The sequence below is a fragment of the Epithele typhae genome (assembly GCF_022376455.1).
Source record: "Epithele typhae strain CBS 203.58 chromosome Unknown BXZ73scaffold_14, whole genome shotgun sequence".
In the NCBI taxonomy this organism is placed as follows: domain Eukaryota; kingdom Fungi; phylum Basidiomycota; class Agaricomycetes; order Polyporales; family Epitheliaceae; genus Epithele; species Epithele typhae.
In genome coordinates, this window is record NW_025954205.1 from 57,989 (window position 1) to 77,636 (window position 19,648).

The 19,648-nt window shown below is 61.8% G+C and overlaps 5 protein-coding genes across 5 annotated transcripts; 3 read left to right on the plus strand and 2 right to left on the minus strand.

The window, feature by feature from the left end:
* Nucleotides 1–4,194: 4,194 nt before the first annotated feature.
* Nucleotides 4,195–4,815, minus strand: BXZ73DRAFT_44409 (uncharacterized protein; the record flags this gene model as incomplete). Its single annotated transcript, XM_048019336.1, has 1 exon — nucleotides 4,195–4,815. The coding sequence occupies one exon, from the start codon at nucleotides 4,813–4,815 to the stop codon at nucleotides 4,195–4,197; it is 621 nt and encodes a 206-aa protein (XP_047879392.1).
* Nucleotides 4,816–7,845: 3,030 nt separating this feature from the next.
* BXZ73DRAFT_76275 (uncharacterized protein) lies at nucleotides 7,846–9,330 on the plus strand (the record flags this gene model as incomplete). The annotated part of the gene is made up of 6 exons (XM_048022385.1): nucleotides 7,846–8,027; nucleotides 8,153–8,569; nucleotides 8,640–8,794; nucleotides 8,850–8,997; nucleotides 9,053–9,131; nucleotides 9,193–9,330. The coding sequence occupies 6 exons, from the start codon at nucleotides 7,846–7,848 to the stop codon at nucleotides 9,328–9,330; spliced, it is 1,119 nt and encodes a 372-aa protein (XP_047879393.1).
* Nucleotides 9,331–13,489: 4,159 nt separating this feature from the next.
* BXZ73DRAFT_1418 (thioredoxin-like protein) lies at nucleotides 13,490–14,003 on the plus strand (the record flags this gene model as incomplete). Its single annotated transcript, XM_048017493.1, has 3 exons — nucleotides 13,490–13,732; nucleotides 13,786–13,821; nucleotides 13,884–14,003. Coding segments are annotated over 3 exons (399 nt in total), but the record flags the coding sequence as incomplete, so codon positions are not given.
* Nucleotides 14,004–14,755: 752 nt separating this feature from the next.
* Nucleotides 14,756–15,436, minus strand: BXZ73DRAFT_99825 (Trm112p-domain-containing protein; the record flags this gene model as incomplete). Its single annotated transcript, XM_048028132.1, has 4 exons — nucleotides 14,756–14,782; nucleotides 14,964–15,191; nucleotides 15,266–15,295; nucleotides 15,347–15,436. The coding sequence occupies 4 exons, from the start codon at nucleotides 15,434–15,436 to the stop codon at nucleotides 14,756–14,758; spliced, it is 375 nt and encodes a 124-aa protein (XP_047879395.1).
* Nucleotides 15,437–17,323: 1,887 nt separating this feature from the next.
* BXZ73DRAFT_99826 (uncharacterized protein) lies at nucleotides 17,324–18,339 on the plus strand (the record flags this gene model as incomplete). Its single annotated transcript, XM_048028133.1, has 4 exons — nucleotides 17,324–17,347; nucleotides 17,403–17,529; nucleotides 17,601–17,890; nucleotides 18,238–18,339. The coding sequence occupies 4 exons, from the start codon at nucleotides 17,324–17,326 to the stop codon at nucleotides 18,337–18,339; spliced, it is 543 nt and encodes a 180-aa protein (XP_047879396.1).
* Between the last annotated feature and the right edge of the window lie 1,309 nt (nucleotides 18,340–19,648).

The following is a 19,648-nucleotide window of genomic DNA, read 5'->3' on the forward strand; positions in this document are numbered from 1 at the left end:
ACGATGTTTTCGCATGCGGTCTCCAAGGCGGCCTATTTGACACTCGGCACGGTCTTCAAGCTTTCAACTTTCAAGACCAACAGCTCGCAGCCGCGCAGCTCGACGGCTACGGGCGCGTGCAATGTGCGGTGGCGTCGTACATATCTACGCCCGCTCTCCCAATCCCTCCACGTCCCCCGGCGCGCTGGCCGTCGCCGCCGCCGCCGGGCATACGCCCCGTCGCGCGACGTCAGCCCCCGTGCGCTTCGCCCGCTTTCGACTCACGCAGTGGCCGCGGCCGACGGAGCGAGCAGATATTGGGCGTGCTCCCCGACGCCTTCGATCTCGTCCCGCCCCGTGCTCGTCGTCGACGCCCTTTCTCCGCAGGACGACCACGCGCCCCACTCGGACCCTGATGGCAATTCCGGGCCGCGGCTGGGGCGGACGTGCAAGACGCATGTCGCGGGCCCGTCCCGCCTCCGTTTCCTCGACGTCACCCTCGTCCATGTACACTAGGCCATTCTTTCCCCTCGTGCCGTACCGTGCTGGATATGTGAGTGTTAAATGTTCCCGACATCATATCTTATTGACGATCGGCGTGGAATTCTTCCGCGCGACCACCACGTACGCCCATGGCGTCAGCTGCATCGTCGATAACTGTCTCGCGCCTCTACCAGATCGTGCGTACCCGTCGCAGTGTCCGAGCTGACCTCAGCCGGGTCTCAGGGGTGACGGATGTCGCGCTAAAGCGCGAGCCATGTGCTTCTGCCGTCCCACTCTTCGCGCTGTTAGCAGCCTCAACCAAAGCATACACGGCGCCTTTCCTTCCATCCCCTGGGACTACGCCCATCGACACGCCGTTGGAGCGCCCCTCGCCCGCGCCTGTGCGTGTGTGCGCCTGTATGCGCTCGCCTCAGGTGAGCCGTTCCCCTCTTCCTTCCCCGCAGCCGCCTAACCGTAGCCTGGTATTTTCAGCCCGGAGTCGCCTGCTCCCATCGAGTGCGTACCACCTTACTACCGCTCCCCATCTACAACGTCCGGCACAGCAGTAAGTCAGCATTCGCAGCACTGACGACGGGAACGACAACTTACAAAGCCCTTGTACCTCCCAGCTGTCCTACTCGACCACTCAAACCAGAAGCAGCGCAAGGGGTGACGACACATAGCCCAAGCCTGAGCCCGTCCAGGACGTATACGCACAGCCGGGGGCGCCGAGCGGGGTCTTGACACCTCGTCCGGCATCCCTTTTATACCCGCCCCCGCCCCCGCCCCCGCCCCCGCGCCCGTAAGAACCGCCATCCGGAGTCGGTTCACGACCGTCGCCCGGCGTCCGCGCGTCGTCCGACCTCGTTCCGCACGGATAATTCCAGCACCATGCCCGCACAGCACGTTCCGCCAACCCAGCGCACGCAGGCCGCCTAGTCCACCCTGAGCCCGAGGTCCCTGACTCGAACGCCAAGCGCCGTCCACGAATGTGGTTCCCGAACGCCGGAATGCGTTGCGGAGGTCCTCCTCTCGTAAGTGCCCACTCCAGTTCTACGGAAACGGCGCGCCGTTTCGCCTAGATTCGTGTCGCGGCGGCGTCCAGGACACCCCTGACATTCATCGACACCCGCCAACAAAACCACCCGAACGACGCCGCCCTCCGCCACGAACGCGACGCCAACGAGGTTGACGATCACCTGCGCACCCACAGCCACCAGGGCGTGACCGTCGGCCACCGCGGTCCACGTTTCGACCCGAGTGCGCGACTTCATTGCGACTCCGGGCGCGTCGCCGTCCCGGCCGCCCTCGCCACCGCGGACGCACGACGTGTTCACGCGTGCAAGTTGCCCGCGATGGGATCGCGATACCCTAGACACCCTAGTCACCGGTGCGGCGCCTCTGCGCTCCCGGTCGCGGCCGAGTAGACGACTCTAACCGTGCCCGACGTGCAGAGCTCGCTGGCCTCACGCCGGATGTACCGACCGGGAAGACGGTGGACGGCCCTGGGTGCGGTTCGTGAGGACGGCCTGGATGCGCGTCACCCGCGGCGGCGCCACCAACATTGTATGAGCTCTTTTCGGGCGAGAACACGTATGCGCCTATTCACGAAGGGTTGGCGTCCAGGGTGGGCGTGATTAATTAGCGGCGAATGCAACGCGGAAACGTCGGACACCAGTACCGATCTGGCGCTGTGGCTCCTCCACGCTGTTTTTTCGATACCTATTCCGTTCAAATAGGACGCGCGAATCTCGTCACGCGCTTCTTGACCGTCGACCTCGCGCCTGACGGCTTAGTGATGGCGAGCGGCCGTGCGCCGTGTCCATGCAATCAAATGGGTGTATCGTGAGGTTTCTGGCCGCACCCCGACGCAAGACGTATATAATGGAACAAATTCTACAGGTCCAAAGCAGAGGCCATGAGGTCACTGACACGGCGGAAAACCACATCTCCTAGATCGCTCGAGAATCCGACTATCGACCCGTCTGCGGAAATCCCGAGCATGCCAAAACTGCGGCCGTCTGGCCACCGAAAGACGGCCTTTGTGGTACCTTCTTCGATGTTCCAGATCCAGCAGGTATAGATCCAGTCTTCTCCGGCCACAAATATTGCCGTCCGCCCATCCGCGGACCACTCCGTTTCAGAGATATCTGCAGCATGATCGAGACGAAAAAGCGTGGACCCGGTCATCGTGTCCACCACCGACAATGACTGGGAGTCCAGCGGCACTAGGAGACGAGCACCGTTGGCGGTGAAGGGTGATGAAGGGAAGTGTCTGTTGCTTTCCGAAAACAACTGCGTGACGATGTGGGTGTCCTCGACCGTTGATGTGATCTTCGAGTTGCGTAGAGTTCCATCATTGCATACCAAGATAATATGCAACTGATCTTCTCCTTGTGCTCCACCCCACAATTTACTGCCGAGCATAGGGCTCCGATGCCAGTGGGTGTCGGTCGACAAGTTGTAACGGCAAGTCCCGGTGCTCGAATCCCAAACAAACATATATTTCTCCGGCTGGGCTGACAGCGGTGTGCATTGGCGTAGAGCTGAAAGAATATGATGACCGACTGCAGATAGACCATGAACGAATGCGTGCAATCGGTCGCGCTGAATCTCGACCAGTTTGCAAGATGGTACGAGGAGCGAGCGGAGATGCGCGAAGCTCGAAGCATCGCAGAGATGCACTTGACCCAGGGTGTCTTGGACAAATATCTGTGTACCATCGAGCGACCAGAGAACCCCGACAAAACACGTGTCTTTTGCATCCAGTGGAAGGCGACCGATTTTCCGGGGGATATTGCTAGATGTTGTAGAGCTAGTCGCAAGGGGGAGAGCGTACATGTGGATGGCTGTGGGGGAAGCAAACGCGAATTGTGCCTCATCGGGTGAAAATGCAACGCAATGGGGCTCGTATGTGAGGTGGTGTTCTTCGTACCACTCAGTGAGTACGGGGATGCCCGGCTCCGTATCCCAGATTGTGAGCTCTGTTACATTTAGGGGACCCCGTTCGGCGACACTTGCTGCCCAGTTTCCATGGGAGCTCAAGGCAAGGAAATTGAGCTTGGTTGCAGATCCGTAAGGGCAGCAACGTGGTTTAAACATAGGCACCAATGCTGTCGTTTTGGCAGTCAGTGAGGCTTGCTTATTTCGAGATTATGACAAGCAAACGTACACAGGGTGTCTAGAGGTAAAACATGGAGCAGGCCTTGATCATGAAGAGTGTGGAACCATCGCACGAACAGAGCCTTCCATCTTGACAGGTGATTCCGTGGGGGGTTTTCGACTGAACACACGATACCGGCGGAGCGGAGACGGTCATGATGAGATACAACTTGAGAGAATGCTTCAATGGTTTCGCTCTGTCCCTCCTCACCGAGATCATCATGCCCAAGCCAGTGGTACACACTGTCGGAAGGAAACACCAGACGGAGTGTACATAGCGAGTCCGGGAGCTTCATACAAGCGCGCAATACTGTCTGGCCACGTATGTTCTTTTGGCGATAATCCGTGCGTGGCATCCAGATGGAGAGCGACTGAAGGTGGTGACACAACGTGATATCTAGGCCTGGTCGGATGTGTTTCAGAGTCAGCTGCATTCACTTGGCAAGTGTTGTGCTCTCGTACCCTCAAGCGAAGAGCCATTCAATTCAATGACCACAAGTGTTGCAGCATTCTTGACGATCAGCATGATTGCCACAGGAGCGATTTCGCCCCGCTGTAAATGGATTGCTATCAGCTTGATCCCAGCAATGTGGATTCAACAGATATCACCGTGATGAGCCCAAGCTGCCGCAAGCCCTTTATTCTACCATGCGCAGACAGAAACGACTGGTTTGACGGAGTATCAAGCCCACTTATGGACTCCATGATTGTTTCTTCCAGGGCAGGAAAGGCGTACAGAATGGGGCAGAGGTGGAAAAGGTTCTTGAATCGTACACCGGAGAGAGTCACCCGCTTCACATCCCGATACTGGCCCAGGGAAACCAACATCGCTCGCCGGAGTGGAAAAGTCGTTCCCAAACCACCGAAAAACTCCCAAGCCTGGATGTGGATGAGGTATGGGAGGAGGACGATCGGGGCAGTGACAGGGAACTCGTTCCCGCGATTGGGCTTCAGCCGGACCACTTTGACCAGGGATTGCAGAGTGGGGTTCCGGTCGAACGTGTCGCAGATGACTGGGAGTTGCTCACGACTGGAAACCGTGAGCGTGCGCCAGAGATGGATGCGGGTCCGGGGGATCCAGTCCTTGTGTACCCGGATGCAACGAGCGAGGGCCGCGGTCGAGTATTCAGTCGCACCGAGTTCATCGATGATGTGCTCGATGACCTCGATGGGGACGCGGGGGGAAGACATGATAGGACGGTAGAGGAGAGAGGACGATAGTGCGCTGTGACGGCGGTCTCCCGTTGGAGGCTTGCGGGACGAGGCGAGAGAGCAGACCCAAGGAGAGCGCGAACCTAATCGCCTCGCCGTGGGGAATTCCGCCTGCGGTAACGGACGTCGCGCGCGCTCAACTCGGGGATAGACATTGAAACCGACGCCCGCCGTGCCCGTTCCAAATCCGGCACGAGCTCGTCCTCAAAGCAGACTTGTTTCGGGAGAAAACGCTCAAAACGTTGCACACACGTTCTGCACAGAGCATGATAGAAGTAAACCCGTCCAGTCATCCTGAACACCTCCCCGCGCCCATCCACGAACCCCACCACCGATCCGCACACAGACAGCGAGACCGTCGCGGGCACCCTGACATCGACCTCGCGCGGCGCCCCCGTCTCGACCTCCCGGACCAACCAGCATGTGCGCGCCGGCATGGCATCCGCGAGTGTGGCCGCGCGGCCGTCCACGGAGAGCGCCGCGCACCGAGGGAACCAGCCGCGTGCGGGGTGGCGGTCCGTGCGTAGTGCGGGGGGACCGGTGCTGGTGGGTCTGTCGAACGCCATGGGAGACCCGGGGGTAAGGAGGCACGTCGCGTTTGCAGAGACGAGGTGAAGGCCCGCCGCGAATGACACCGCCCGGTACACAGTCAGAGGTCGGCTGGTGGTGATGACCTCCGGCGAACAGACGTCCGCTGAGAGCAGGGAGCAGTGGCTGCACAGCGTGCGCTTACGCCCCGAGGGTTGCGGAAATGTACTCGCTGGGCACGCGAGCGCCGTTGCGGAACCTGGTAAAGTGTGAGTGACAGGTGCCGATGACTCGTTTCCAGACACTGTATAAGTAGTTCTTGTCCGTGCGCTTCGCAACGTTGTCGTAGTGCATGTATGAAAGGAGTTACTGGCCGTCGAAGGAAGACGAGACCTGTGCCGAGCGGGTCGTGGTGCCGTCGTCCCTGAGCCCTGCGATCTCGTCGATCTCGTCTGCGGACGGGAGACGAGAGAGAGAAGGAGCGCAGGCACGCGAAGGCGGACGTACGGTTGAAGACGTGGACGTGCGCAACGGCATCTTGATTCTTGAACGAGCACTTGCGTGCCGTCGGGTGACCAGGCGACGCCAGTGACGACACTAGAGAGCTGCCATTCGCGGCCCTCGGATGGTCTTGCAGGAGGAGAAAGGGAGATATTCTTGCGAAGGAGGACCCGAACGGCGCCAGTGAACGACTGGAGTACACGCAGAACAGGGCACAGCGTGCGAGGCTCCGAGGGTCACCTTCGGCAGCCAGTGCACGAATGGCTTCTTCAACGGCGTCGGTAAGCGCGTAGGGAACCACACGTGCGTGAAATGAAGTGTATCTGGTTCCAAACTGGGGTTGACTGGCCGGCGCAGTGGAGCCGTCGTCTACTGCAGACTGTCCTGAGCTGCGGGGCACGCAAATTGGCAAGAAAAGAACGATTTCGCTAGAATACTGACTTACGAGGCCCTTCGCGTGCGAACACCGGGCGTTGCAGAGGCAGCACTACAGTGCGAGCAGCGTACGCTGTTGCTGAACATCCACGGAGTAGCAGAGAGCGGGTTCTTAGACAGGTGGTGTGCATGTAAGTATAAACACCTTTCGACACCCGATCATCCTCTTCCCCGTCATGTCCTCTCCTCGCGCGGAATTCCCTCATGCGGGCCATGAAGCGTTGGAGGCGTAGCCCGCCAGGGCCGCTCTCGTCGTGTCGCAGTGGTCCGGGGTTTGAAGATCCCAACGGCGGACGGTGGGTTTTGTAACGGGGCCGAATGAGGAGGGATTGGCGATTAGGGGATCACAGAGATTGAGGCAGAGAGTGCGTGGTGGCGGATCAGAGAAAGGAAAGACCGAGAGGGGACAACTGAGCAGAGTGGCATTGCGAGCAGAGTAGCTTCAGACCAGCCGAGAGCGGCGCGGGCAGGCCACAGGCGCACCGTCACCGGCGCGGGCACGTCCCGTCACACATTGTGTCACGGTCGACAGCTCTCTTGCCAGCTGTCTTCGATCCCGCTCTCAACGCGTCGCCCATACTGACCGGCATCCTCCTACCGTCGCTGTCCAATGCATCTCGCGATGGACGTAGTTATGCAAAATTGGACGCACCAGCCGTCACCGCATGGCGGGCACAGATGTCGCCGAGACGACGGGATCGGCCCTTCTCTTGACATCGACCTGATCATGAATCCGCCGACGGAATGTGACGATAATTATTTGTGAGAGGGATTCCCAAACGCGTCGCCGCCGTGAAACTGACTATAGCCAGTCGCAGACGACGTCTTGCACGCGGGTGCAGGCACACAAAGGTGCCCGCTTCTTCCTCGCCCACAGCGCCCTCTCGTTCGCCTTGTGTGCCCCTCCGTGCTCCTCTCGCTCACGCCTGTTCCGGCTGCGGATCCGCGGACGCGACGCATTCGTGCTCGCCCCACCTTCTCTGTTGCCCCGCACGCCCTCACCCTCTCGTCCACTGCGCCGTTCTAGCGCCTTCTCATTCGCATTTGGCGTCCTCCGCAGTCCACTCCCTCGCCCGTGCCGTCGCCTGTATGCGCACCCCTCCGGTCTGTCCTGCCTCCTCTCGGTGCGTCTTTATCTGACACGCCATGTCCCAGTACTCACATGCACATGGGATTGTTGTTATTGCAGGTCCGCGTCCTCGTCGTCTACTACGTTATCTCCCCCAACATTCAGCTACCACTGCGCTCGACGTCCTGGTACCTCAGCGGGCTACGGGCGCGTGGTGTACATCTCCCCCGCTCTCCTAGTGCTCGCGTTCATCAGTTTTGTACCCGCTCGCAGAAATCCTCCTCGTCCCTCGCTGGCCGACGCCGCCTCCGCTCCGCCCACACATATACACTCTGTCGCGCGACGTCGACAACCTTCCGTCGCTTCGCCCGCTTTCAGCTCACGCAGTGGACGCCGCCGACGGAACGAGCACACGCTCGACGCGGAGCAGAACCAGTTAGGCGTGCTCCCGGAGGTTTTCGTGCAGCTGCAAGGCCATGGTGCCCATCGCCCCTCCCCGGCAGAACGTCCACGCGCTTGACTCGGACTCCGATGGCGATTCCGGGCCGCGGATGTGGAAGCGCATGTCGCGGGCCCGTACCAGCTACGTTTCCTCTCCGTCACCCTTTGCTCCACGTCCACTCCCGCGCCCGTATGCGCCTGTATGTTCTCGCCTCAGGTGAGCCGTTACCCTCTACTGTCCCCGTGGCTGCCCCCGAGTTACCCACTCCCTCCCAACACGTACCGCTTCACCACCGCTCCCCGTCCATGACGTCCTGCCGAGCCGAAAGTTAGCTTTCACAGGACCGACGAGGAGAATGACGACTTACTGAGCCCCTGTCCTCTCCAGCCGTCCGACTCGAACGGTCAAATCAGCAAGAACGCACAGGGTGACGACGCGCAGCGCAAGCCTGAGCCCGTCCAGGATTTATGCACACAGCCGGGGGCGCTGAGGGGGTCTCAACACCTCGCCTGGTTATCACTTTTACACCCGTCCCCGCCCGTGCGCCTGCCCTCGCGATCGCCGTCGGCTCATGATCCTCGCTCGAGCTGGTTCCGCGCGGATCCTTGCAACACAAGCCCGCGCCGCCCGTTCTACCAACCCCGAGCGCACACAGGCCGCCTACTCCACCCTGTGACCGACGCCCCTGATACGTACACCAGCCCCGCCCACGAGCCCGACTTCCAAACGTTGGAATGCGTTGCAAGGGTCCTCATCTCGTCAATGGCCACTCCAGTTCCACGGGAATCGCGCGCTGATCACGCATTATCTAGATTCATTTTGCAACAGGGTCCAGGACATGCCTGGTACCCATCGACATCCTGCTTTCGCCAGCAACGTCGATGAGGAACGCGCAAAGCTCCTAGACGCACCCGCCGACCAAATCACCCTCAGGAGCGCGGACGACGTCGCGCTCCCCCACGAACCCGACGTTGATGGGGCGTGTGGGTCACGTCCACAGCGGCTTCGACCGACTCTCAGCACTTGCACTTTGCCTAGGCGACCTCCCCGCGCAAGCAGGCGGTCTCGGCCTGGGTCTCAGGCTCCCGCCCTTTGCGGACCGCAACACGTCGATCTCGCGGGACCACAGCGTACCCATCGAGGACGAGGGTATCGCTCTTCGTCGTCAACCCCAAGGGCATCACAGGTGCGTCCGCAGCGGGGCAGCATAGGCTCGCGGTCGCGACTGATCGTGCGTTCAGGAAAATGACGATCAACGTCTCCCCTGTCGGCCGCTCGGTCGAGGAGACGATCCGGCTCCTGAAGGCGTTCGAGCACACTGTGCGTCTCTCCCTCCACCTACGCGTTCCCCGTGGCCGCCTCCGCTGACCTCTCCCCATAGGACGAGCACGGCAAGGTGTGCCCCGCGAACTGGAGCGAGGGCGCGAAGACGATGAGGGCGGGCCCGACGGAGTCGCTCGAGATCTTTGCGGGCGACGAGAACGGGGATGTGCGCAAGAAGCGCGCCCGCACTGGCTGATCCCCTCCTGCTCCCGTCCCTGACTCTGACTGCCACTCCCGTCTCCGTCTCCCCGCCCCCGCCGGATCCCCGTGTTCAGACGTACATGCATCTGCGGCCCCACCCCCGTTTTCGCATCCCAGGCCGTGCACTGAGCATGAGCAGCGACGACGAGGGCCCCGGAACCGTCGGTCGCGCTCACGTTAGTCTCTCCCGTTCCGGTGTTTGGTTTGGTGTCCGATTGTACGTGTTCCCGCTGTGCGCCCCTCCCCCCTCCCCCATAGGTCATTAGAGACGTATAGAGGCATGGCACAGAGGCATACAAACTAGAGATACACGGGAGGCGCGTGGCGCTGCACTCGCGGCGGCTTTGCAGAACACTCATGTACTTGCAGCGGTCGGGCGTGGTCGCCGCGGGGCACGATCGTGCGGATCCAGGTGGTACAAAGGGAATGCACATTGGTTCGGTGCTACATACATACGTCGTGCGCGTGCGACTGTGCCGACGGCCCCGCGAACATGCGCCGAGACCGTCCGCGAGACGTATCGCACGAGCGACGCTCTTGCGTCCCTCCGCAACCCGATTCCGGACCGGCCGCGGCGACACGGCAGCGGAGTGTGAGGGAGCCGAAAGCGAGGTGCGAAGCAGCTGGCGAGCGACGAGTCCGCGAGACAGGAAGGACGACAGAGGCCTTCGTATCGATAGCGCAATCGGACACGCGTCGTGGCCTGCCAACGCCTTGTGTGTCGTAGAGTACGTTTGGGGTACACGCTCGCAAGGGCAAGCGAGGGAACGGCCGGGCTAGCAGGTCTCGTGTTCCGCGAGGAGCTGTGCGAGGAGAGGCGCAGTCAGCAAGGGACGCGGGACGGAGGTCAGATGCGGAATGTGGATCGTGGAGGGGCGGGAGAGCCAGCAATTGGATCGCGAGAAGAGAAGGAGCAAAAGGAGGATGAAATCGCAAGTAGGGGGACGCGGAAACGAAGGTGGGTCGCGCGAAGGACAGGCAGGAGGCCGAGCACGCACCATGTTCCGGATGCCGTTCGAGACCGGGTAGACGTGGTTGCGGTTTGCGCACACCATCACGCGCTCCTCGAAATGGATCTGGGGAGTCCAGGGGACGTAGGGGTGAGCGCGAGCGTGGAGGACGGAGGGAGGGACGGTGCGCACTTCGAGAAAGACGTGGGGCACCTTCTTTCAAGAAGTCGCCGTCCACCATCTCCAGTTGCTCCGCGGGAAGGGATGCATCTACAAGCTAGGGTGGGTGGGAGTAGCACGGGGATGGAAGGCCGGTCAGATAAGTATTGGGCCTTTACATTCATAGCAAGAACAACGGACTGAGCGCGGGCCACTCGAGGCGGGGGAGGAAACCGCGGAGGAAGTCGACGTTGAACGTTGAACGTTGAACTCGATGTCGCGGGGGTCAATATTTCAATCGTGACATCCTGGAAGCGCAGTGGGAATTCCTCGGAGGTGCAGCCTTTGGCGTGGCGCACGAGCATGTTGTGTGTGATCGAGGAGGGGCCCGCACTGTGCGCAGAGTCTCGGTTGCAGCCTGGATCACAGAGATTGACGCAGAGAATGCATGGTGGCGGATAAGCGGGTGGAAAGACAGAGAAGGGGGAACCAAGCAGAGTGGCATTGCGAGCAGAGTGAGAGCGGCGCGCGGGCAGGCCAAAGGCGCAGCGCCGGCGCGGACTCGACGCGTCCCGTCACACATACTGTCACGGTCACCTCTCGTGCCGCTGGCGAGATCTGGCGCGGTGATCCCGCTCTCACTGCGACGTCCATCCTTGGCCTTGGGCCTCATCGATATCATCCTGCCGTCGCTGCCCAATGCATGCGTCTTGCCATGGCCTCAACCGTGCATTCCTGGACACACCAGCCGTCACCACAAGGCGGGAAATGGATCTCGCCGAGACGACGAGATCGATCGGTCCTTCTCTTGACACCGACCTGAATATGAATCCGCCGACGGGATAGGCCGACAATATGGGAGAGCGATTCCCAAACGCGACGTCGCCGCCATGAGACTGATGATAGCCAGTCGCAGATGACATCTTGGGCTCGGATGCAGGCGCACGAAGACACCCACGTCCCGGCTGCGGATCTTCGCTTGACCTGCTCTCTTGCCCGCCCGCGCCCTCGACTCGCCCACGCCGCCGCCGGCCGTCTTGGGGCCCTCTCGCTCGCCTTTCGCCCACCTCCGTCCTCTCGCTCACACCTGTCCCGGCTGGGGGTGCGCAGACGCGACGCATTCGTGCCCGCCTCTCCTGCCGCGTTCACGCTCGCGCTCTCGCTCACTGCGCACGCCGTCCTGGCCCCCTCTCCTTCGCGTTTCGCGCACCGCTTCATCCTCCCGCCGTCCTCTCCCTCGCCCACACCGGCCCCTGCATGCGCACCCCTCCGGTCAGCCCTGCCTCTCGGTGCGTTGTTGTCTGACACGCCATGTCCCAGTGCTCACATGGGATTGTCGTTGCTACAGCTGGTCCTCGTCCTCGTCATCTACTACGATCCCCCACTGCAGCTGCCACCGCGCCCGACGTCTTCACGCGCGTTCTGTTCAACATTACGCGTCTTCATCGTCAACCAGCTTGGTGGACTACGGCAGCGTGGAATGTATGGTCCGCTCTCCCACCACTCGCCTCCATCGCGGGTTTTTAGCTGCTCGCGGAGCTCTTCCACGTGCACCGCTCGTCGTCGTCGTCGTCGCCGCCGCCACTCCGCTTACGGGCATACGTCCCGTCGCGCGACGCCGGCTCACGCAGTGGATGCGGCCGACAGAACGAGCCACACTCGACGCCGAGCGGGACAAGTCCCGGAGACCTTCGATCTCGTGCAGCCCGTCGTGCTCGTCCTCAACGTCTTTCCTCGGCAGCACTTCCCGGCGCCCGACTTGGACTCCGATGGTGATCCCGGGCCGCAGCCAGGTTGGAGGTGGGAGGCGCATTTCACGGGCCCGTACCGCCTACGTTTCCTCGGTGTCGATCACTCCGAGCACCCCGGTGAGGCCCTCGTTCTATATCGTGGTGGACAGCACTAACCCTAATGCTCCCGCCAGCGTATCTCATGGACGATTCCCCCCGCACAACTGCCACCTACGCCCATGGTGTCAGCTTGACCGTCGACAACTGTCTCGCGTACGAGATCGTGCGTACTTTCTCCTTCCTCTCCGATGTCGAGATCGCATTGATGACCGTGTACCATGGCCAGGGAAGCACGGCTGAGCCCTCTGAGCCCTGTGGTTTTTCTGCCATCCTGCTCTTCGCGCTTTCAGCAAGGCAGTGCGTTCCGTCTCCTGGCACTACGCCCATCGACACGCCGTTGGAGCGCCCCTCGGCCGCGCCCGTGGGTGTGTGCGCCTGTATGCACTCGGCTCAAGTGAGTCGTTCTTCTCTTCTGTCTTCGCAGCTGCCTAACTGTAGCCTAGTATTTCCAGCCCCCGAGCACCGCTTCACCACCGCTCCCCTTCCACAACGTCCCGCAGCGCAGTAAGTCAGCGTTCGCCGCCCCGACGAGGGAACGACGACTTACAGAAACGTTGTCCTCTTCAGCCGCATACTCAAACGGTCCAATCACCGGAAACGAAGGGATGAGATCGACGACGACGGACGGCGGAAGCCTGAGCTCGTCCAGGACGCATGGACACCGGCGCCGAGCGGGTCTCAACACCTCGTCCGTTTGCCCGTTTTATACCCGTACCCGCCCGCGCCCCCACACTCGCAATCACCTCCATCCGGAGTCGGCTCACGACTCTCGCCCGGCGCCCGCACGTCGCCCGATCTCGTTCCGCGCGGATTCTTCCAACACAAGCCGGCGCTGCCCGTTCCACCAACCCAGATCGCACGCAGGCCGCCTAGTCTACCCTGGGCCCGATGTTACTGATACGTACACCAACCGCCGTCCACGAATCCGGTTCCTGAACATTGCGAACTTTGGAAGGGTCCTCCTTTGGTAAGTGCCCACTCCAGTTCCACGGAAACGGCGCGTCGATCACGCATTCCCTAGATTCATATTTCGGCCGCGCCCAGGACATGGCTGGCGCCCATCGACACCCAGGGGCATCCCGCTTTTGCCAGCGACGTCAGTGGGGAACACGCAAAGCCCCTGGACGCACACCTGTAGGAGCGCGAAAGACGGCGCCCTCCGCCACAAACGCGACGCTGACGGGGCGTATGGGCCACGTCCACAGCGGCCTCGACCGACTCGCGGTACTCGCAATTTGCCTGGTTGACCTCCCCGCGCAGGCAGGGGGACCTCAAGCTCCCGCTCATCGTGGACCGCAACCTGTCCATCTCTCGCGACTACGGCGTCCTCATCGAGACCGAGGGCACCACCCTCCGCGGGCTCTTTATCATCGACCCCAAGGACATCCTCAGGCGCATCCGCAGCGGACCGGCATACGCTCAAGGATCATGGCTGATCGTGCGTTAAGGCAAATCACGATCAACGACCTCCCCGTCGGCCGCTTGGTCTAGGAGACGACCCGGCTCGTGAAGGCGCTCCAGTGCACCGTGCGTATCTCTCCCTCAATTAGCGTTCCCCGTCGCCGCCACCTGCTGACCTTTCCCCGCAGGGCGCGCACGTCGAGGTGTGCCCCGCGAACTGGAGCGAGGGCGCGAAGAAGTTGAAGGCGAACCCGAAGGGCCCGCTCAAGTACTTCGCGAGCGTCGAGAACGGGAATGGGAACAAGAAGCACGTCTGCACTGACCGACCTCTTCCACCCCGCGTCCCTGATTCTGACTGCCCTTCCCATCTCCGTCTCCCCGCCGCGTTCAGACGCACATTCCCCTGCGTCCGCACCCCCGGCTCCACACCCCAGGCTACGCACTGAACGTGAGCGGCGACGACGCGCGGGCCGGCAGCGTCGGTCCCTCGGCTCCGCGCTCGCGATGGTCTGTCTCGTTCCGGTCGTACGCGTTCCCGCTGTGCACCCCTCCTCCCCATAGATCATTAGAGACGTACAGAGGCACGGCATAGAGGCATAGAAGACAGAAATAGACGGGAGACGGGCGGCGACTTCGTAGAATATCTATGTACTTGCTGTGGTCACCGCACCGGTGGGCGGGGGCGGTCATGCGGATTTAGGTGGTGCGAGGGGAATGAAAGATTGTTTGGTTCGGTGCTACGTACATACGTCCTGCGTGTGCGACTACGCCGACGGCCCTGCGAACGTGCGCACAAAGCGTCCGCGAGGTAAAGGTCTCTCGTCTTTCTCGTCTCGCGGGCTATCTCGTCGCTCACCAGCTGGTTCCCCATCGACTCCCGCACGCTGCGCTTCCATGTTGCCGCGGCCGGTCTGGAAGGGGTGACGGAGGGACGCGAGAGCGTCGCGAGGGCGATACGTGTCGATAGCGCGATCGCACACGCGTCGTGGTCTACAATCCCGTTTATCGTAGAGTACGTTATGGGTACACGCTTGCAAGGGCGAGCGGGGGCGCGTCCGGGCTAGCCGATCTCGTTTTCCGCGAGGAGCTGTGCGAGGAGAGACGCAGTCAGCAAGGGACGCGGGACGGAGGACGGATACAGAGAGCCAGGCATTGGACGGCGAGAAGGGGGGAAGATGGCAGCACAGAGGACGCGTAAAAACGAAGGCGGTTCGCGCGACGGGTGGGGGAAAGAGCGTATGAGGACGAGCCGAAGGACAAGCACGCACCATGTTCAGGATGCCGTGTGAGATCGGGTAGAGGTGGCTGCAGTTTGCGCACACCAACACGCCGTCCTCGACGTGGATATAGGAGGCCCGGTGGACGTAGGGATCAGTACGAGCGTGGAGAACGAAGGGAGAGACAGTGCGCACTTCGAGCAAGACGTGGTGCGTCTTCTTCAGAAAGCCGTCGTCCACCATCTCCGGCTGCTTCGCGGGAAGGGATGTATCCCTGAGCTGTAGGCTGTGGGTGTATGTAGCACAGTGACGGAAAACATGTCAGCTAGTGTGTCTTTACAGTCACAACGAACCTCGCGTGCGGCGTCGACGAGCGCGGGCCACTCGAGGCCGCGGTGGAAGCCGCGGTGGAATTAGGCGTCGCGGAGGTCGACCACGACGGCCTTGAAGCGTAGCGGGCAGTTGTTGGAGGTGCAACCTTTGGCGTGACACGCGAGCAGGTTGTGTGTGATCAGGCGGACCATGTGGAGGAGGGCTGCTGGTCGTTCCAGAAAGAGCCCGAAGAGCCTCGGTTGCAACCTGGATCACAGAGTTATTGAGGCAGAGGATGCATAGTGGCGGATAAGCGAGAGGGAAGACCTAGAAAGCGGAATGAAGCGGAGTGGATGCATTTCGGGCACTGGCCACGGCCCACAGGTGCAGCGGCGCAGACTCGCGTCCCGTCACGCGTTCCGTCACTGTCACCTCTCGCGCCGCGCGAGTCAGGCTCACCGCGACGCCCATCATCCTCACCATCCTGCCACTGCTGTCCAGTGCAAGATCTCGCTGCAGCGGTGACTCTCTCGGTAATTATTCACGCACACCTAGAGACACGAGCCGTCACCACAAGCCGGGGCACGGATGTCGCCGAAACGACTGAAATCGGCCCTTCCCTCGACACCGCCGAGAATATTTGCTGCGAATCCCCACCGGGATAGGCCGACAATATTTATGTGAGAGCGATTCCCAAACGCGATGTTGCCGCCATGAGATTGACGATGCGCAGTCCCAGATGACGTCTTGCGCACAGGTGCAGGCCCACAAAGGCACCCACTTCCTGGCTGCGGGTGCTCGCTCGACCTTCTCTCTTGCCTGCCCGCGCCCTCTCGCCCACTGCGCCGTCCTGGTGCCGTCTCGTTTTCCCCTTGCGAACCTCTTCACTTTCCCGTCGTCCTCTCGCTCACGCCCGTCCCGGATGCGGATCCGCGCACGCGAGCCATTCGTGCTCGCCCCACCGCCGTTCTCTCTTGCCCCCCTCGCGCCCGCCCTCTCGCGGTGCATTGCGCCGTCCTGGCGCCCTCTGCTGCGCACCCCGCCGACCTCTCCCCCGCACATGTCGGAACCTACAAGCACACCCCTCCGGTCAGCCTTGCCTCTTCTCGGTGAGTCGTTTTCCGACACAACATGTCCCAGTGCTCACATGGAATTGTCTTTACTGCACGTCCTCATCGTCGTCTGCCACGATTCCCCACGTGCTCTGCGCACGACGTCTTCATGCTCGATCTCCAACACTACACATTAGGCGTCTTTGAGATCAACAGTTGACGGCAGGGGAGACGGTTCTTTCGTCACCGCGGACGACCGTCAGAACGCGGTCAGGGAGTACGGCTCTCAGCAGTGACGGACATTTCGTTGGAGCACGAAGAACGGCCGAGCCGCGTGCCTCTTCTGCCGTCCCTCCCTTCACGCTTACATCGAGGTAGTGCGTTCCGTCTCCTGGCACTACGCCCATCGACACGCCGTTGGAGCGCCTCCCCTCGCACCTGCGCCACGCCCGCGCCTACCCTCGCATGTGCCTGTATGCGCTTGCCTCATGTGAGCCGTTCTCCCCTTCCGTCCTCGTAGATGTCTAACTGTAGCCTTGTATTTCCAGCCCCCGAGTCGACCGCTCCCGTCCAACACGCACCGCTGCACCACAACGTCCTGCAGAGCAGTAAGTATGCGTTTGTAGCACTGACGAGGGAACGACGACTCACAGAATCTCCAGCCGTCCTACTCGAACAGTCGGATCAGCAGGAACGCAGGGGCTGACGACGCACAGTGCATTCCCCAGCCCGTCCAGGTCGTATGCACACCGGCGCCGAGCGAGTCTTCAATACCGCCCCAAGAGAGCCTCGTCCGCTCATCAGTTTTACACTCGCCACCCGCGCGGCCGCACTCTTCAGCACCTCCATCCGGAGTCGGTTCACGACTCTCGCCCGGCCCCCACGAGTCGCCCGAGCTCGTTCCGCACGGATCGTTCCAACACAAACCCGCGCAGCCCGTTCCACCAACCCAGATCGCACCCAGGCCGGCGAGTCCGTCCCGCGCCCAATCCCCCTGCCAACACCCACACCAACCGGCGTCCACGAGTGCGGCTCCCGAACGTCGTAATGCGTTGCAAGGGTTCTCCTCTCGTAAGTGCCCACTCTGTTCCACGGAAATGGCCCGTTGATTGCGCATTCCGTCTAGGTTCGTTTCGCGGCGGCGTCCAGGACATTCCAGGCATCCATCGACACCGGCAGGCATGCCGCTTCCGCCAGCGATGTCAGTGGGGAACACGCAAAGCTGCTGGGCGCACCCGTCGACCAAACCATCCGTAGGCGCACGAACAACGCTACGCTCCACCGCGAACACGACGCTGACGGGGCGTGTGGGCCACGTTCACAGTGGCCTCGATCCACTCGCGGTACACGCACTTTGCCTGGGCGACCTCCCCGCGGAAGCAGGGCGGTCTCGGCCTCAAGCTCCCACCCTTCGCGGACCACAACACGTCCATCTCGCGCGAGGACGAGGGCATCGCCCTCCACGCGCCCTTCATCATCAACCCCGGTAACGTCGTCATGTACGTCCGCAGCGGGGTGGCACGGGTCCGTGGATCGCGCCGGATCGGCGAGCAGAGCGGAATCAACCAGGTCGCCCAGATGAAGGCTGAAGTGGACCGCTGCGACGAGAACCTCGTGAGTAGACCTTGCAAAGAAGCGTGCATATGCATGCATTCACACGGCGCTCGGAGGATGCTCAGATGCCGCCGGGTGCAGAAAAACCGTGGCTCGAACCCGCCGCGTCGCCGCACTCCGAGCCGAGACAAGCTGCAGCCACGCGGGCGCGCCCGAGCCAGAGGAGATGCGTGCGGGCCTTGGGTGAGATGGAGGTGGAGATCAAGCAAACGTGGTTATCGAATGTTCGTTGTCAGAAATACGTATGTTCCAAAGATATTGCAACGTCTCGTCGCACTGCTTGTCTAAGTATTTTGTTCCGAGTACGTACATCATGGACCCTACATCCATATGACAGGTGTTTCCAGAGCTACCTCGCAGCCGGTCTCCTTCCCCTGCTGCAGCGCCGTGACGGAGGCGACAAGGTCCGGAATCCGGTCCCAGGACCCCAAGCGGTCGCTGAATGGTAGGTCTCGCGCCCTCAAGTGCGGAAAGGCGGCCACAAGCGGCGCGACATCTTGATCGTCCGCCGTCGGATCTAGAACCGCCAACCGGAGCGCGTGTATGCCCGACGGCGACGGCGCCGCGTCCGCGGTGGCGGCAAGCCCTGCTCTGTCGCCAACGGGAGCGGGCGAAGCGCAAACCGGGCCGGGATCGAGCGAGAGGAGCTGGAGGTGGCCCAGCTGAGGCAGCGCGCACGCCACCGCGTGCACCGCCGCGGCGGTCGGGTGGTGAAATTTTGAAAGTGGAGCGGGGGATGTGAGCGGTCGAGATAGGCGTCGTTGTGGGTGGACTGGAAGAACGCGGCGATCAGGGCAGGGAACTGCGGGGGTGGGCACGACGAGCCGGCACATGGAGGTCGACATCGGCGAGCGCACCCGACGAGCTGGAAGGCAATGATAGGGAGCGATTGGGTTGCGCCCGCGCGGAGCGCGTCGAGCGCGAAGCCGGCGGGAAGAGGTGCGGAGTGAGAATCGGGAGCGGGGAAGAAGGTGACCTGGTCGAGGGTAGGCCCCAGGGTGGAAGCGATGGCCGTGAGGTCTGTGGCGGGGTCATCCTCTAGTGAACGGGTACTGTCCGTGGTCTCGAAGAAAGCGAGGTTAATGAGACGCTGTGTCGTTCCGGTGGTGCTGAAGAATGTGGAGAGGTCTTGGAGAGTTGCGGAGATCTCGAGATAATGAAGGGAGGGGAAGCTTCTGGGCGTGGGGTGACCACGGGAGTAGAAGGCTGTCGAAGAGAGAGAGAGAGAGAGAGGGTGCTGTCGACGCTGTGCATCTGGACCGCGAGGTATAGCTTGCGGAAAGCAGGGAGAGACATGTGCGAAAGTGCCATCCGCTCATTCCAGTTCGCAGTGTGCGTCACAACGAGGGTGCGCAACTCGGAGAACGTCCGCCTGGTGTATGTCGACAAAGGCGGGGCTCAGTCTACTGTAGTCGCACTAGGAAACAATCGTAGTCATACCAACATGTACAAAGCCCGGTGCTTATCCACCCCCCTCCACATTCGCCTGACATGAACCCGCTTCCAGCTCAATCGAGGCATGGCTGCGTAGGCATGAGCCAGAGCGATCCGTCCGGAGAATCGTCCATGTTTGATTCGTCGCGCCGCGCCGTGTGGCCGAGGCCGGTCCGGAATAGGACGACGGGAGGAGGCGAGAGTGTCGCTCGGGCGATACGTATCGACAGCGTGATGGCGCACCCATCGTGGTCTCCCATTGTCGTATGTCGTGGAGTACTTTTGGGGCACGCGCTCGCAAGGACGAGCGAGTGCGCGGCCAGG